This window comes from Elephas maximus, chromosome 19 (genome assembly GCF_024166365.1).
Source record: "Elephas maximus indicus isolate mEleMax1 chromosome 19, mEleMax1 primary haplotype, whole genome shotgun sequence".
Lineage (NCBI taxonomy): Eukaryota > Metazoa > Chordata > Mammalia > Proboscidea > Elephantidae > Elephas > Elephas maximus.
In genome coordinates this window covers 20,025,261-20,041,761 of record NC_064837.1, presented here as the reverse complement: position 1 = coordinate 20,041,761, position 16,501 = coordinate 20,025,261, and the positions used below count along the sequence as shown (strand labels likewise).

General features: G+C 46.7%; 1 protein-coding gene across 2 annotated transcripts in view; it reads right to left on the bottom strand.

The window, feature by feature from the left end:
- PRPF8 (pre-mRNA processing factor 8) overlaps window positions 1-13,632 on the bottom strand; it is a 29,692-nt gene extending 16,060 nt beyond the window's left edge. Inside the window, exons 1-24 of one of the 2 annotated variants that reach the window (XM_049859956.1) lie at window positions 13,560-13,632; window positions 13,269-13,379; window positions 12,560-12,728; window positions 11,303-11,467; window positions 10,998-11,216; window positions 10,660-10,872; window positions 10,445-10,570; window positions 10,249-10,354; window positions 9,052-9,242; window positions 8,768-8,887; window positions 8,491-8,680; window positions 8,223-8,342; window positions 7,978-8,112; window positions 7,507-7,636; window positions 6,901-7,097; window positions 6,567-6,773; window positions 6,290-6,453; window positions 6,011-6,137; window positions 5,697-5,889; window positions 5,265-5,452; window positions 4,889-5,127; window positions 4,562-4,708; window positions 4,193-4,403; window positions 3,893-4,009 (exon numbers count right to left, since the gene is read on the bottom strand). In XM_049859956.1, coding sequence (XP_049715913.1) covers window positions 3,893-4,009; window positions 4,193-4,403; window positions 4,562-4,708; window positions 4,889-5,127; window positions 5,265-5,452; window positions 5,697-5,889; window positions 6,011-6,137; window positions 6,290-6,453; window positions 6,567-6,773; window positions 6,901-7,097; window positions 7,507-7,636; window positions 7,978-8,112; window positions 8,223-8,342; window positions 8,491-8,680; window positions 8,768-8,887; window positions 9,052-9,242; window positions 10,249-10,354; window positions 10,445-10,570; window positions 10,660-10,872; window positions 10,998-11,216; window positions 11,303-11,467; window positions 12,560-12,728; window positions 13,269-13,368 — 3,774 coding nt within the window. In that variant the 5' untranslated portion in view covers window positions 13,369-13,379; window positions 13,560-13,632. Of the gene's footprint in view, window positions 1-3,892; window positions 4,010-4,192; window positions 4,404-4,561; window positions 4,709-4,888; window positions 5,128-5,264; window positions 5,453-5,696; window positions 5,890-6,010; window positions 6,138-6,289; window positions 6,454-6,566; window positions 6,774-6,900; window positions 7,098-7,506; window positions 7,637-7,977; window positions 8,113-8,222; window positions 8,343-8,490; window positions 8,681-8,767; window positions 8,888-9,051; window positions 9,243-10,248; window positions 10,355-10,444; window positions 10,571-10,659; window positions 10,873-10,997; window positions 11,217-11,302; window positions 11,468-12,559; window positions 12,729-13,268; window positions 13,380-13,552 lie in introns of both variants that reach the window. The other variant, XM_049859957.1, reaches the window with a different exon arrangement.
- Window positions 13,633-16,501: the final 2,869 nt, after the last annotated feature.

The window sequence follows — 16,501 nt, the reverse complement described above, 5'->3', positions numbered from 1 at the left end:
CTGCTAACCCAAAGATTGACAGTTCAAACCCACCCAGCAGCTCCATGGGAGAAAGACCCGGCAATCTGCTCCCATAAAGATTCCAAAGCAAACCCACTGCCATAGAGTCGATTCCAACTCGCAGTGACCCTTATAGGACAAAGAACTGCCGAACAGAGTTTCCAAGGCTGTGAATCTTTATGGAAGCAGACCATCGACCTTTTGGTTAGCAGCCGAGAGTTTTAACCATTGTGTCACCAAGGATCCTCTGTAAAGATTACACCTAGAAAACGCTATGGGGCAGTTCCACTCTCATGAGTTTTATGACTTTACGGTACCTAATAACAGACACAATTAAATGCGTTCCCTGGTGAGGGGGACAGAGAGCTTTAACTATTTACAGGCAGGAAGGCAGGCAGGCAGCCTTACAGTCCTTCACAAGCTAAAGCTACATGAGCCGTACCTTGTGAACCAGATTATCTAACTTTGTGCAGGCCTGTTTCCCTTCTGTTATTCCTGGCCCTTATCCAAGTCTTATTTAAATGTTCCAGCCTCACTTCACAGCTGTTACTAGGGATGAAGGGAAGGGTCCTGGGTCCAAGCTTGGGCTAGTTTATTAAAGGAGGAACAAGCATACACTGAAGGCAAGAGTGCTGGTGGCAGCAGTGAATAAAGAAACTCCAAGAGGAAGGAGAATTTTAGAGGACAAGAGTAGGGGCCGTAAGATCCAGCCAGCCCTACTGAAGGACCAAGGTATTTCACAAGAACAACTGCCTAACTTTAAGCCATAGGCAACAAATTCCAGTACCCACTATCTGATCATAACCCTAGTCCCTCTAATTAATGAGAGCAAACATTTATAAAGCAATTTATTGAGTTATATGGTTCAACTTAATACATGCATTATTTAATTCTCACAAAAGCCCCCCGAGCTAGAGAGTCCCATTTTATAGATGAGGAAACGAGGCCCGGAGTGGATAACTTGCTTATGGTCCCAACTAGTAACGTGATAGAGATTATGATCCAAACTTAACTCCAGAGCCTGTATGTCTAACCACTAAAGTCAACTGTCCCCCAGCCTCTCATTCAGACGTTTCCCCATTACTCAGGCTCTTAAACCTCACACATCTACTCTTCCCTTGATCCCCACATTTCCTCTCAAAGCCACTGACCTTATTCTTCTCTCCCCTCTATCATCCAGGACCCCAGTGGCACCCTTGATTCCTTTGTGCCCGACCACTTACCACTTCCCTTACATTCCTCTGACAACGCCCAATCTCAAACCACCACTGTAATCTGTTTGCTTTCTCCAACCTGTCACTGTCTGGCAGAGTGCTTCTGGGAGAACTCATGCTCACTTAGTTGTCTTCACTTTCCTGAAGGCCACCTGGACTCTGGTGCACCTGCCAATCCCGAGTTCCTTCAAGAATCCTATCATGCCCTCCTCACTGTCCTCAAATCCACTATACCCCTTAACCCAGCCAAGGCAAAGCTGACACACTGTTATAACTTCCCACTAAACTTATCTACACGCACATCTATCCTGACCGTTTTTCTATTAAGTTCAGAGGCTGTTTTCCTCTGCCTGTCCTTTAACCTCATCTTTGCCGAACTCCTCCAGAACACGGCTCCATCAATTACTACACTTCTCTCTTGTCCTTTCAACTGCTACTGGCTCCTTCTTAATTTAAGCATGCTCAAGTCACTTCTACTCTAAAAACACCTGCCTTGACTTGTATTTCCCTCTAGGTGGCATCTAATGTCCTTCCTCCTCTTACTCAAATTAGCCAATAGACTGTCTATACTTCCTCACTTCCCACAAGCCTCGCCCACTGCCATCTGGCTTCCATCCCCACTATTTCTGAAACAGCTCTTGTTAAGGTCACCAGTGACGTCCTAACTGCCAAAACCAATGGATTCTTTTCAGTCCTTATCTAAGTGAACTGCTTAGGCCACGGACACCGTTAAACACTTGCCTCAATTCTTGACACTCACTCCTGACAGCCTTGGCTCCCATGACCCTGCACTCTCCTGGTTCTGGCTCGACTACTTCTTGGTGTTCTCCATGGCTCCAAATTGTCCCTCTGCTCCTCTCACTCTTCACACTTTCCCTTGGTGATCTTGCTCACTCTTGACATTTCAACCATCACGTTTATCCTGACAGAGACCTAAATCTGTATCTTCAGCCCAGGCCTCCCCTCCCTGCTTCAGACTGCTAAGTACCTTCATTTGGACATCCTACAGAAACCTAAGTTACCCATGAATGTGCTTATTTACTCATACTACTTCTCATCAAATCTTAGAGATCAATTTTAGAAATACCACTAAGAAAAATTTTTAAAAAGCACCACCAATTAAAGTGTGACCCACCATTGATTTTAAGACACATCCCAATTTCAGCTATATTAAAAGGTAATACACACACATACCGTACACTTTGGAACTGAAGAAATACGATATAAATAAATGCCTGCTGGACACCCCCATTCAGATGTTCTCAGGAACCTCAAACTTTATAGATGCTAAATAAATTATCTTCGCTCCTAAACCTGCTCTTCTTCCTACAGTCTTCCAGTTGGTGGCACCTAGCCACCTGTGCCAAAACCTGAACATATACTTGACTCCTCCTTCCCCCGCCCAGCATCCACCAAAACGAAGTTCGATTGATTTTTACCCACAAGCTAATCAAATCTGCAGTAGTCCATAAACCTGGTCTCCCATCCTACCCCTCTAAATCCATCTTCTCCACAGCTGTAAGTGTGAACCACCTAACAGAAATCTGAAAAAGTCATGCCTCAGTATAAGATTCTTAACAGGATTCTTAACAAGGCATGCGATGCCCCCCATGATTTGGCTCTTGCTTATTTATCCAGCCTCACTTTCTGGTCTTCTTAACTTCAAACTTTTACCTGAACTTCTATATGGCCCCACATTTACCATACTAGTTACATCGCCATACTTCTGGCTTAAGGAATGCCCTTCCTCATCACATGCCACTTCTTCCAGAAAGCCCTTCCTCTTCCTCTCCTAGACGAGGTTAGAGTCTAGTACTCATCAACCCCCCAGTAACACAACAGCTTCACAAACACCACATTCTGTTATACTTATCTGTCTCTCCAACTACACAGTGAGCTCAATGAGGTCAAGGACTGTATCTGACATCTAGCGTGGACGTAATGCTGCGACATAGTGGCTATCAGCAAGTGCTAATGGAATAACTGACCCTTGGGGAAATAAACCAACCTAAGAAAACCAACTTTTTCCTAGCGCTACAAGAAAACATATGAGAGATTTTCCGTTAGAAATATTAACATCATAAAATGTATCCTCAACAGAAACCTTATTACTAAAAACTATAAAGCACTCTGCATAGGGTTAAAGGAACATGAAGGTCAGAACAAAAGGAAAATGTTACAACCAAGAGTTGTGCTAAGGAAAACAAGGGTGAGGACTTTCTAAATTGTGCAAAAACTCTTGACAGTTAACAAGTCCTCAGACTATTCTAAATTCTGGATGTCCTCAGCTGGGCCTTTGGAACCAACTGAATGGGAACTGACGTGACCAGTGATACTTCCCTTTTTAACGGTACTCTACACCACTGTTTAAGATGAGCTATATGACTTGGACAAGAAGTCCCCGGGAAGATGCAAAAATGATGGTTTTTTCTTTTTTTGGTTCAAGTTAAAGAATCCAACTTATAGTCATCATGACTGCACGGAAGTAGGCTGCAGAATTCCTACAGGGAATGCTCTGAAAATAACTGAATTGATTTGATACTCTAAGCTGTCACATCACAAAGCATGGAGACTGATACTCTAAGGAAAGTTGGGAAGGAGAGCAAACCAGGGGCAGAGTTGACAGGAATGTGAGACAGGCAGGACAGGAGAGCAGCTGCGAGGAGGCCCTTCCATACCTTGGTGAACGTGGTAGAGCCCGAAGCCATCAGAATTTGACGCACTCGGTTGTGGAAGCGCTGCATTGACTCATCGTCCACACGCAAGAAACACTGAGCTGTCCGCTCCTTGGTAACCTAAACCACAAGGTCAAGGTTAACACGTCTCTGGAACTGCCATAGAGCAAGGACTATCTGACCACCAAGCCCTGCCCACCCAACAAGATTCAACTGACTGATAATGAAAAAGTGTGCTTCACCCCCACCAACCCCAGGGGTACAGGCGGTAATGCCAGTCGTAGCCCCCTTCCCAGGCACTACCTCATTCTGCAGGTTCCAGACCCCATCCTTATGGGTGAACTCCTCGTAGCTGGTGCGGCATTTAGGCAGGATGCGGCACTCAAAACCACACATGTTGAAAAGCAGGTTGGGGTTGTCCTTACTGTATACTGACACGAAGCTGTTTTCCCACTGAACTGTCGTCACTGACCGTGGCAGACGGTTCTTGATGTCCCAGAACACTGCCCGACCCCTGCCCACAAGGAACATGTGGTCACATAAGTCTCCTAGGAACTTCCCTTCAAAGGCCAGGTTGATCACACCCCACAGAGCTACTCCACCCACCCAGGACACCATGTCATAAATCCCTTCTAATTGCTCCTTGGGCCCACAGCCCCAGGCTTGACTTACAAGTTGACATCATGCTTCATGAGGCGCATGCGGGCATCTCGGGGCCAGCATTTCTTGTTGTTGTAGCCAACGATGTTTTCATTGTTGGGGTCAGGGTGCTCTGTCAGGTAACGCTGGATCAGATCTCGAGCCTCATCTGCTGTGAATCTACACCAGGCAAGATGCATAGCTGAGACCCAAAGACTGGAACCCCATGCTCATAGGGTTTGGTTTCATTCCATTCCATTCCACAGCCCCAACCCTGGCAGCAAGCCAACTGAGCCATTTTCAGAGGAAGGGCATACGCCTCAATGCTCTGCAGAGATGAGAATGCAGGCAAGCCCTCACCTGAAGAAAATATGGATGCGATCAATGTATCTGCAGAAGAGTCGGATGGGGTGGGCAGCCTCAGTGGCTATGTCCTGGAAACTGAGGAAGTCATTTGGCATCTGAGGGGGCCCAGCCATCTCACTGGCCCGGTGCAGTCCCAGTACAAGCAAATCCATCACCAGGCCATAGTACTGCACGATGAAGGAGGCAAACTGCAGGCCTCTGATGATCCCATAGGAATTTGTATGGTTCATGTCCTAGAAAAAAAGAATTACAACTCTTAACAATTCATGGCCATGTCCCAGGCTTCTCCAGAGCCCATCTTCAGCAGATCCTAACCCAATGAGCCAGACACCTCCCCCACAACTCCTTGCTATCCTGCCCCAAGAGACACCTTATAGTTAATGACGACGTTGTTCTTGGCTGTCATGTAGTCAGCTATGTTGTGGTCCACGATGAGTCGCAGCAGCCTATTAAGCAGGGTCAAGTCGATCTTTTCATACATCTTCTCAAAGCGTGACTCCAGCATGACATTGCACTCCCCTTCACTTGTCTCCCACACGTCCTGCAGGTTATTGATGCCTGAAGAATAGGAAAGGAAGGTCTCCATAAGATTAATAACTGCCTTTCATAATAAGCCAATCCCGCTACCACTCCACTCGCTCATCTGGATTGCTAGGTGTCAGCTTTGCTCAGTTTAATGTCAATGAAAGTTCCTTGTTACTGTGCAGCAAAAGAGTAAACTGATCGCATTGCCCGGATGAGAATTTTGATGTGGACACCAACTCACCCCCCTTCCTCAGGGACAATCTTAGAAAAGTGTTACCTTGGCACCACTTGTAAACAAGCAGAGGAGGTGGTTCTGTGTCAGCAGGCTTGATCCAGGGTGGGAAAAGGCGGCGCTTGTCAGCTTCGTACCACAGGTACTGGTCCAAGTAGGCATCGGTTATCTTCTCCAGCGGCTCCACATCATACACTGGCACCAGGTGGCTGTAGAGGTCCATGAACTCAATGCCCACCTGTGGGACAGGGAAGCTGGCTCACACCAATCCACCAATCACTTGAGACAACCTGCCGCCCTGGGTGCTATGAATAAATACCATAGCCAAAAACAAAATCTGGGGTGGGCATCTCACTCACTTCCTTAAAGGCTCTCTGTGTGAGAAGGTGACGCTTGATGCGGGACAATGCCTCATGGGGGTTGTCATAGGCTTGTTCAATCAGACCTAGTTCCTCTCTCTGAGACTGGTTTAACCGAGACTTCACACTGACAAAGTAACAAGAATGGTGAACGGGAAAACCAAGAGAAAGCCAAATCCACAAAGGACAGAGAAAACCCTTTTTTCCTTTGTACTCTGACAATAACACCATTCCCTCCTGTCACGTTCCCAGATGGAACCCGTCTACCCTACTCCTCACCTGTAAGCTTCCTTGAGCCGCTCCAAGGCCAAGATGAGTAACTTAGTGTCATGCTTGTAGGAGAGTGGGGGAAATGGGATAGGAGAGAACCTACGGCTTTCCAACCAATGCACAGTGGTGGTATACACTGCTACCGCTTCCTCTGCTGTGATGTAAGGCCCATCCTACACAGGAGGACATGATAATTAGCTTTCTACTGAAGCCCAATGGTCTCAACTCTACAGTCCACTGTCCTGCCCACCCCCCAACAAATCCAGCTCAGCCTACTATGCCCCACCTTCAAATAATTGTGCTGCCGCTCCTGTTCCGCCTTCAGGTAGAGCCGGGTGAGGCGACCCAAGTTCTTCTTACAAACAGTCTTGTCCACAGTGGCCCCACGACGAATGCGCTCTCGGTTGTAGTGGGCAGTGTTAGTCCACCAGTCAGCCTTGGCCTTCACATATCGAAGGATCATATTCTCTATGGGTGTCGGCAGCCCAGGGACCTAAAAGCATGAACAGTAGAGGGAGAAGGTGATGGGAGACAGACCATCCCCTAGAAGTCCAGATGTCGTAATCCTAATCCCAGTCAGATGGCTGCCCATGCCTCCTGGGAGTAGGGAAGACACCCACCTTCCAGGGAATGTTGGCCTTCCAGCAGCGCCAGGCTTCACTGAGGTGCTGCAGGATCGTCCGGGCCTTGTTCTGTTTGATCCCCTCAGGCATCATGTCCAGAATGTCATGCATCACAGCTGCCCGAAGTTCCAGGTCAAAATGGGACTCCACCCGCTGCTTTGTCACTGTCTTTGCCACCCCCTTCGAGTGTCGGCCTAGAAGTAAAGGAATGACCCATGGCAAGTAAAAGCAAGAACTCTTGCTTTTAATAAGGGTCTCTACCTTTACGCTCCATTTCATCAGGAACCATGGTTTCAGTGAAGTCATTAAGTTTTAATGAAGCATCTATGTAACCACCACATGCCGAGAAATAGCCTACCTCAGATACTCATTACTAGGCTGCTGAGGAATTTCCACTCCTGCAGACCCATGATAGCCTCAAGGTCCCAGAAAAAAAGCCCAAGGAACAGGACAATAGATGAGCTTCATTTAAGAATGGGATTTAGAGGAAATCCGGCAGGCAGGGGTTCTCAGAGACTCAAAAAGGGCAGAGACAGAGTAGAAACACACACAGTCTACCTTGAAACGATAAGCAAGAAGATAGGCATAGGGAAAACCACTTACCTTCAAACTGCCGAGCCAGGAGGTTGCCCAGCCATCGCTCTAACAAAGGGGTGATGCCACGCATGAAAAAGAGCCAGACCCGCCAGCCAGCTGCCCAGAAGCCACAGCCAGGGCCTTTCCCTACAGGACCCTACAATCCCAAGCAGAAATCAAGAACGCAAATTGGCAATTTATCTAGACAAGGACAGAAAACTGGGCAGTGGCAGGGCAGTGGAGAAAAACAAAGGAAAAACTCTGGGGTCTCAACGTCTGAAACAAGTGATAAATGGGAAGCTTTAGGGCAGAAACCAGGAACTCAGATTCCCTACTTGGATCTAAAGTTGTATTTTTTGGGGGAAATGTTTAGATTAAAAAGGACAGGGAAGTGATGACACACTCAGAGCCCCTAAAGGCCCCTGGAAGAACCCTTCCTTCACTGAGCGTAGAATGAGAACAGGTCTGAGGAGGTGCACCTGTGGGGTAGGGTCCTACCGTGTTGAAGCGGTAATAGATGAGATGCTTCAGGTCCTTGCACATGCGGATTTGTCGCATCAGCTTGTATTTGTACCGGTACATGCCCGTCAGCTGCCCCACGTGGGCGAATATATACTGCAATCCATCAGCCAGCTACAACACAGTCGCCCTCATCAGGCTTTGAGCTTGAGCCAGCCCCAGGCTCAGCCCAGGCTCCACCCAGCCTTCCCACCTTGGCAGGGGTCGGCAGTACCCAGCCTCACCTGGAAGGCATCCACATTGCCTAGTCGATACTGCACATGACTGTCCACCACCAGCTTAGTCAGACGCAGAACTTCCCGACACAGATGGAAAGCGTTCCCAAAACGGGACTTCTTTCTTTCCTGGAGGAGATGCCAAGAGCACAAAGAATAATTATCAGCAATGGGCCTGACTGGATGTGTATCTTGCTTGCTCAGGGGCCAGAAGGAAAACTAGTCACCCATCCCTTGAGTCCAGAAGACCCCTAAAGTAAGGTCCTAGTGCAGGCACCTTGGTGGTGAGTGTCTTGACAGGCTTGAGGTTGAAGTTATAGTCCAGGTGCAGGTAGTTGAGGTTTTTACGGTGGATGAGAAGGTTGAGCATGTTGTAGCCCTGGCGGCAAACCTGGAGTCCCACCTCCACCCAGTCTAGCTTCGTGGACTGGAAGAATTTGGTGGCTTTAAAAGAGCGGAACAGGTATCTGTAGTTGAAATAAGGAGAGTGGGGGTTAGCCTACTGTTATCTCTGGAACAGAAGGAGTCTGAGCAGGGACTCTCAGGCACCTTACCTCTTCTTTTGAGCCTTAGGGGGACGGTGCTTGAGGGCATTCAGCACATAGTATTTAAGCAGCTTCTGGTAGGAGACCCTCACCTTCACTGGCTGCCCAGCAGGGCAATGTTCCCGATACCTGGAAAACAAGCCTACTAGAGCCTGGCCTACCCTTTCAGCCACTCTGGTGAAGGCTGCATGCCCACCCCATTGGAGTCTTTTCTCCTATGACCCGCTATCACCTCCCCAGACAGAACCATTTACCAGTCCTTTTTTTTTTTTTTAAATCATGCTAACACTTACCAGTTCTTAACAAGGGGTATGTCCAGGGCCCGGCGAGTGCGACCAGAGCGTAGGTTGAAGGGCCGTGGGGCCCAGAGCAGAGCAATACCATTGGCTGTATTATCTGTGTAGAGAGGTGTGTCCTTCAGGAAGGGCTCCACAAACTCTGGGAGCTCAAACTCCTCATCGTCGTCCGGCAACGGTTCCTGGCTCTGCAAAGAAGAAGCCCCAAGGGCTCAGCTCCCACTGAACTGGGCATAGACTTCGGATGACAGGGGAACTCTCTGGGGCCAAGCACAGTGGCTACATGTACCATGGAAACTAGGCTGCCTGACAAGAGAAGCCCTGAAGGGCCAGGGCAAAAGGGGGCCAAGGAAGCAGAGGAACAAGCCAGGGCCAACCAGGAGAGCAAGCATCATTCTTCACACCCCAGCTGGCTTACCATCAAAAAGCCTCCCAAAGGAGTCCCAATACCTTAGGAGGTAAACACTGCAACCACCTCCTGCCCAAGCTCCAAAAACTGGGCTTGGGGAAAGAAGATCAGCTCACGTTCAGAACACAAGGGAACATGCACAAACCTTGGAAACACTGTGGTAAGTGAGAGAAGCCAGTCGCAAAAGATCACGTATTGTATGATTCCATTTAAATAAAATGCCCAGAATAGGCAAATCCATACGGACAGAAAATGGGTTAGTGATTGCCTAGGGCTGGAGGCCTTGGGGGAAAACAGAGAGTGACTGCTAATGGGTATGGGGTTTTTTCATGGGATGGTAAAATATTCTAAAATTGATAGTAGTGATAGTTGCACAACTCTACCACTATATTAAAAAAAAAAACACTGGGGGGAAAACATTAAATTGTATACTTTAAATAGTTGAATTGTAAAGTATATGAATTATACCTCAATAAAGCTGTTTCATTAAAAGAACGCTACAATAAAAACAGGTCAGAACAGACTATATAAAGAACCTAAGATGATTAATAATAAAGCCCAAATGGATAATCGCAGAAACCAAGGTTATGCCAATAACCATGTCTGAGCCAACTGCTGAACTCTCCAATGAGTTTATAGCTCAAGGCGAACACTTAACAGGATGGAAAACATGTCTCCCTCGAACTGAATTTTTATCTAGTAACACCTCAGCCACGTTCCAGGGAATTTCTCTTGGAAGACCAAGGTCAAGTGTCCCTGCTACATCCTTCTGCCCCTCCTCTCACCTTGACCGAGTGGCGATGGGAGATTGGGTTGATCAGAGGGTCAAAGTAGAATGCTGGCAGATCAGGATCCTCAGTTTTGATGAACACAACATTAGGAGTATGGTACCTAAAATGAAAGAAGTGTCAGCCAGTCTTCCTGCTCTGGCCCAACCTAACTGCAGCCTTCGCCCTTCCCTGTCACGTTCCCCTCTCTCACCACGTGAGGTGGACGTGGTGTGGAAGGTTGTTGTACAAGTAAGGAAAAGCAATCTTGTATTCAGTGCGGATAGGCTGCCGGATGATGATCTTGTTAATATCGTTGAACTCATTCCAGTCTTCATCCCTAGGCACAAAATCAAGGATGAGCAGACTAGTTTGGCATTAGGTTTTACTAGGCCTAAAGGGCTAAAATCCTCACTCTCTCCAACTTACTGCAGGTTGATGTCTCGAACAAGAGGTTCAAATTTGGGGCCTCCAGGAATGGCCATATTAAGTGCCTTGGAGGTAAAGAAGGCCTTTAGATCAAACAGATAGAAGTAGTTGTCATCTACCAAGTCTGTCAGGAGCTGATTGGCCAGGCGGTAGAGAGTGGACATCATGGGCAGTGTGAACTGCCAACGCTGGTAAGTGGAACCATTCACATACCTAGGGTTAAAAAAAGGGGACCAAGTCAGGTAAGTATACCAGCTAGCAGAGCCATACCACCTACTGCTCACCCGGGACTCCGAGGCTTCTAGAACTCTTATAGAGTAACTCCAACCATCACTCACTTCCTGCTATCCCTTAATGGCTGGTGGTCGTAGAACCAGTCCAACACAGGGGCATCCTCCTCTGGGTCCAGCTCTAGCTGAATGGCCTCAAGTGGCTCAACATCTAGAATATTGTCAGCATAGTCCAAGGGTGGCTCCTCATCATCAAAAGGGGGGAAACGCATCCTCTTAAAATGCCTCCTGTCTCTCTTTTCTCGACGCATCATAATCCACATCGACCTGGAAGTCAAGAACATTACACAACTTCTACTCACTGCCCCTTCAGCCAACACCACCACCACACACCATATTCCAGCCCTTCTCACCCCCACTGGGAGATGTAGACAGGCTCAATAACCCAGGGAATCTCATTGACGAAGGAAATAGCTCCAGTGATGTGGTACAGCACAGGCACATCCCGAATCTGCTCCCAAGGCATGGGCATGTTCTCCAGAAGCTTGAGGACTGCATGGGGCATGTACTTTAGGGCACTGTGGCATTAGGAAAAGAAAAATTAACAAGCATGACAAGGTGTTCCGCCACTCAGCAGAGAACCCACATGGTATCACAGTACCACATTCCACAGAAAACACTGCCTTACAGTCCAAACTCCCAAACTTAGCACACCTAAGCCCTCCAGGATCAGAAACATGTCTTACCCTCTCCAACCTCACATTACACCACCTTCCCCCTTAAACTTTACGGTCCTGCAATATTGGATAGTAGTCCCTTTAAAGCAACAAAACAACACCCTCTTTGTTGTCCAGCTTTTCACATTTTATTATTTCTGTACCTTCCCACAAGTAACAAAAATAAAATATTCATCATACTTCATTGTAACCATTTCACGTCTGTCATGCCACTAGACTGTTAGTTCTATGAAGGCAGAGATCGTTACTGCCTTCTTGACCGTTACATCCTTAGAATCTAGCATAATTTAAAATATATATATATTTTTGCCTCAGACCAGTTCATTAGCTGGCTAACATTTTTATGTCCAAATGGGACAGGAATTTGCTAAGGCATTTGTACCTGAGAATATACAGACCTCAAACCAAAAAAACCAAACCCACTGCCGTCGGGTCAATCCCAACTCATAGTGACCCTATAGGACAGACTAGAACTGCCCTGTAGGGTTTCCAAGGAGCAGCTGGTGGATTCAAACTGCCCACCTTTTGGTTAGCAGCCCAGTTCTTAATCATTGTGCCACTAAGTATCTCAAACCTCAGAATTTTGGTCATTGAGGTTTTAAGACAGCTAAAAGTACAAAGTGTCCCACTCTGGACTTCAATCCATTCAATGACAGGAACATATGAAGAAAAGCCAAAGCACCAAAAAGACAAATTAAAGCCCCAGCCCCAGATAAAGAAGAAAAATCAGAGCAATAAAGAGCATAACTGGAAAACCTGCAAATTGTCACAGAATCCTAGTGGTTTCCTTCTTTCTCTACAAACGCCAAGATGGCTGTCATTGTAGAGTCCTGTCCCCAAATGATAGAGCAGCTATCTAGCACTGCAACCTATAGGGCGGCGAGAAAGTAAAGGAGCTAAACTCCAAATGAAATAATTCCAGATGTTCCTTACCCCAAGTAGACCCTTTTGTCATGGCGAAACTTCCTGTTGGTCATGTCTCCATGGTCTCGAATAATCTTTCTAACATGTTCTGGAGGCATGTCTTCCTTCTGAGCATCCACAAACCCAAATTTCCGCTTTTCTGCGTAGCGCTTGGCCTGCAATTGCTGCCATTTTCGGGCTACAAAGGCATCTCAGTTTGAAAAACTGCACTCCCTTAGCCTAATGATCCCCATCTCCTGCCCTAGGGTAAGCACCTGTCCGGGCCTGTGAGGGGGGCGGGGCACCCAGATGTGGAGAAGGTGACTTCCCCATCTAGAAAGAACAATCTCCACCAATTCTTTTGTCAACTCATTGTGCTTTATCTTTTGTTTTTTCGTCTTTCGACTTATGTTTTACAGACTTTTAAGTTTTTTATTGTCTATCTCCCTCACTGCAATTTAATCCGTAGAGGCAACAGCTTTGTCCTCATCGCTATTATATTCCCCATTACTTAGATCAGCTCCTACAAATAACAAACGCTTAAAAATACTTCACTAGTTGAAAAATAAATAGGGCTAAAAAGGGAGTCCACATCTACCGGTAATGACCTGACAAGCGGTGGGGGGGAAACTTTCTAGGTTGCCCCAGGAAAGGCTTTCCAAACCCCCCGCGCGCACGCGCGCACACCGGCCCCTAAGTCTCGGGGCCCGCGCGCGTCATCCCGGCACACTTTCCTCACCTTTCTCCTGCAGCTTCTCCTCCGACATGTAGTCCGGCAGCGGGGCTAAAGGGCCGGGCACCGGGTTACCCGGCCCCCGGTAAGGAAATACTCCAGCCATGCCTGGAGAATCTGGGGGACGGAGGGGGTGAACAATCAACGAGCAATAGGGCCTGGGCCCAGAAGAGGCGCAACATGAACGCGTCCCGGAGACTGCTCCCCAGCCCCTGCAGCCCCGCCTTGTGCAGAGTGCACCCAACCCGGCCCAACACCTCCCGCCGCTCAGTCCGGCCCTTAAAGCCTACCACGCACCCCCACAGCCCCCTCGCTCAGACGGCCGCTCTTCCCGCAGCGCAATGGCGGCAAAGCTACGTCCGCTCTGCGTTCCCAACGCCGGAAGATGCGCAAGCGGGTTTAGCAGTTAACCCAATAGGCGACCAGATTCTCAGATGGATTAGAGAACTCACCAATTAGAACTGCGCGCCGGGTTAAGGGGGCGGGTGCATATGCGGAAAGGACTTGAACTCAAGGGGTTGTGGAGGGGTAGGCACAAGCCCCGCCTCCCGTATTTTCAGAGGTTGATTTTGGGGCCTGTGGTAGACTTCGTCTAGTTGGCGCTTCGCGTTCTAGTGTGAGGAAGGAGAGACTAGAGCTTCAGAGTTTCAATTTGTCAAAATTGCACATTGTTCTGAGTCTGTTTTTCATAAATGTAGATTTGAGATGCAGGACTAGTTCCGGGTCCATCAGTCCTTTGTTCGTTCATTGGACCATCTATAGAGTCCCCACAAAGTACCAGGCATTGGGGATATACCAGGGGAAGAGCGAACCGCAAGCTCTCACAGAGCTCACAGGTTAGCGGGGAAGTCAGACTAGAACGCAGGCTGTTAACAAATGCTGTGTGATGAGAGTCCCGGAGTAGGGCTTTTCACCCTGACTGCAGAAGATACCGTGGGGAACTCCATTGTTGGGTGTCTTTACCCCCTCCCTCTCTATTCCTCTTTTCTCTCTCTGGCAATGATTTTCATTACACTATGGAGTGTAATGGGCACCCCATGGAGTACAGTGGACACCCTATAAATGCTTCTTGACTTGCCCAGATTCTGTCTTGCTGCCTGAATTGCTCTCCATCTCCTGCCATCCTCGTTTCACATTCCGTCCCTCTTGCTCCGCCCTTTGCAGCTCTGTTTCTGTAAAAACTTTGAATCTGACTCAGTCAATAGACAAGTTTGTTGGAATTCCCACCGAGCTTATTGTGGGGGATTTGAAGGTAGTGTAGCCTACACACCCTCTCGGTCTAATGGAAACTTAGAACTCAAATGTGAAATAATTAGAGAAAAATGCAAGCTAGAGAACAGGCAAGTGCTGGTCGGTATGGGTGTTCATACATTCCGAGAAGGGAGGAGAATTATTAAAGAAGTTTTTACAGAGATCATGGATGTGAATCCAGCAGGTCACTAGGGTCAGTGTCACCCAATGCAGTAACTCACAGTGTCACCCCTGCCATGGACCTCCCCCCATACCAGACCACAAGGAATCCTTAGGAATGTTTTTTGTACTAGAGATACTTGTAAATCATCATTCCCATATATCACTCCCTCTTTTCCCTTTATTACTACTTTGTTCTCAAAAAAGCTATTTGTATAGGTTCACAAATACTAATTACCACAATATTGTAGCTAAAACACCAGAAAATTTGACAAAACCAGGAACTATAAAAACACCAGCAACAAAAAACAGCAGTTCTTGTAGCATGTGCAGTCCACGTGATTCGAATCATCATTGTGATTGGGTAATAATGACAGCGCTGACCAAGGGCATGAACCCCCAGTGCTACCGAGGGCATTAAAAAAGTAAATTAGCATAGAATTTTAGCCTTGTAGGTATATTGATACATGTAAGCTGGACTTATGAAAAATGTTATTGTTATAACTAACTACAGAGATATTTTTATAAAAAATCATAAATTTTTGCTGAAACCCTGCACAAAAATTTTATAGACAGTCATTTTGGTGTCACCCCCTTTGACAGTGTCACCAGGTGCGGTCAGCACCCACCCCACCCCCCTAGGAGATGCCACTGTGTGAATGATTTGATGGGGGAAATAAAGGGGAAGGAAAAGGGAGTCTCAGGTGATTTGTACCCTTACCAGTAGACTAAGCACTTAGAAACAGGAACTAAGGTGGCATGCTCTGAGAACAGCGAGCAGACCAACCTGGCTGTGATTGGTCCAGCATCGTTATGATTTTCATCATGATCATTGCAGTGACGTCCTTCACACCCGTACAAGGTTCACTATGTGCCAGGCATTGTTCTAAGCAGGGGTGAAATCTAATATGGTTTGTAATTTCACCAGTAGTATTGTACCAATATCAATTTCCTGTAGTTGCTCTTTTCTTGTTTTGATTGTCCCTGCTATGGTTATGTAAGAAGTTATCAAGCTGGGTGAAGCGTATGCAGGAATTCTCTCTATTATTTTTTAACAAAATTATTGGGATGCGGTTTACATACCATAAAGCTCACCCAATTTAAGTGTACAATTCAATGATTTTTAGTATATTTACACTTATGCAATTACCGCCACTAATTCCAGAACATTCTCATCATCCCTAGAAGAACCTTTGTTCCCATTAGCACTGACTTCCATTTCCTTTCCCCTCATACCCTTCAGCCCTAGGCAACCACTAATCTACTTTCTATTTCTATAGATTTGCCTATTCATGACATTTCGTATAAATGACTGGCTTCTTTCACTTAGCATAATGCTTTTGAGGTTCATTCCATATTGTAGCCTATCAGTAGGTCATTCATTTGTATTACCAAATAATATTACATTGTATAGATATAGCACATTTATCCAGTCAGTTAATGAGGATTTAGGTTGTTTCCACTTTCTGCCCACTGTGAATAATGTTGCTGTGAATATTTATACAAGTTTTTGCTTAGACATATGTTTTCATTTCTCTTGCATATGTATCCAGGAGTGGAATTGCTGGGTCATGTGGTAACTCTATGTTTAACCTTTTGAGAAGCTGCCAGACTGTTTTTCAAAGCTGTTGCACCATTTTACATACCCACCAGCAGTTCATGAGGGTTGTGATTTCTCTGTAACCTCATCAACAATTGTTATTATCTGTGTTTATATTGTAGCCATTCTGGTTTACATGCAGTTGTATCGTATTGTGGTTTTGATTTGCATTTCCCTAATTTCTACGATGTTGAGCATCTTCTTCTGTGTTTTATTGGCCGTTTGTATA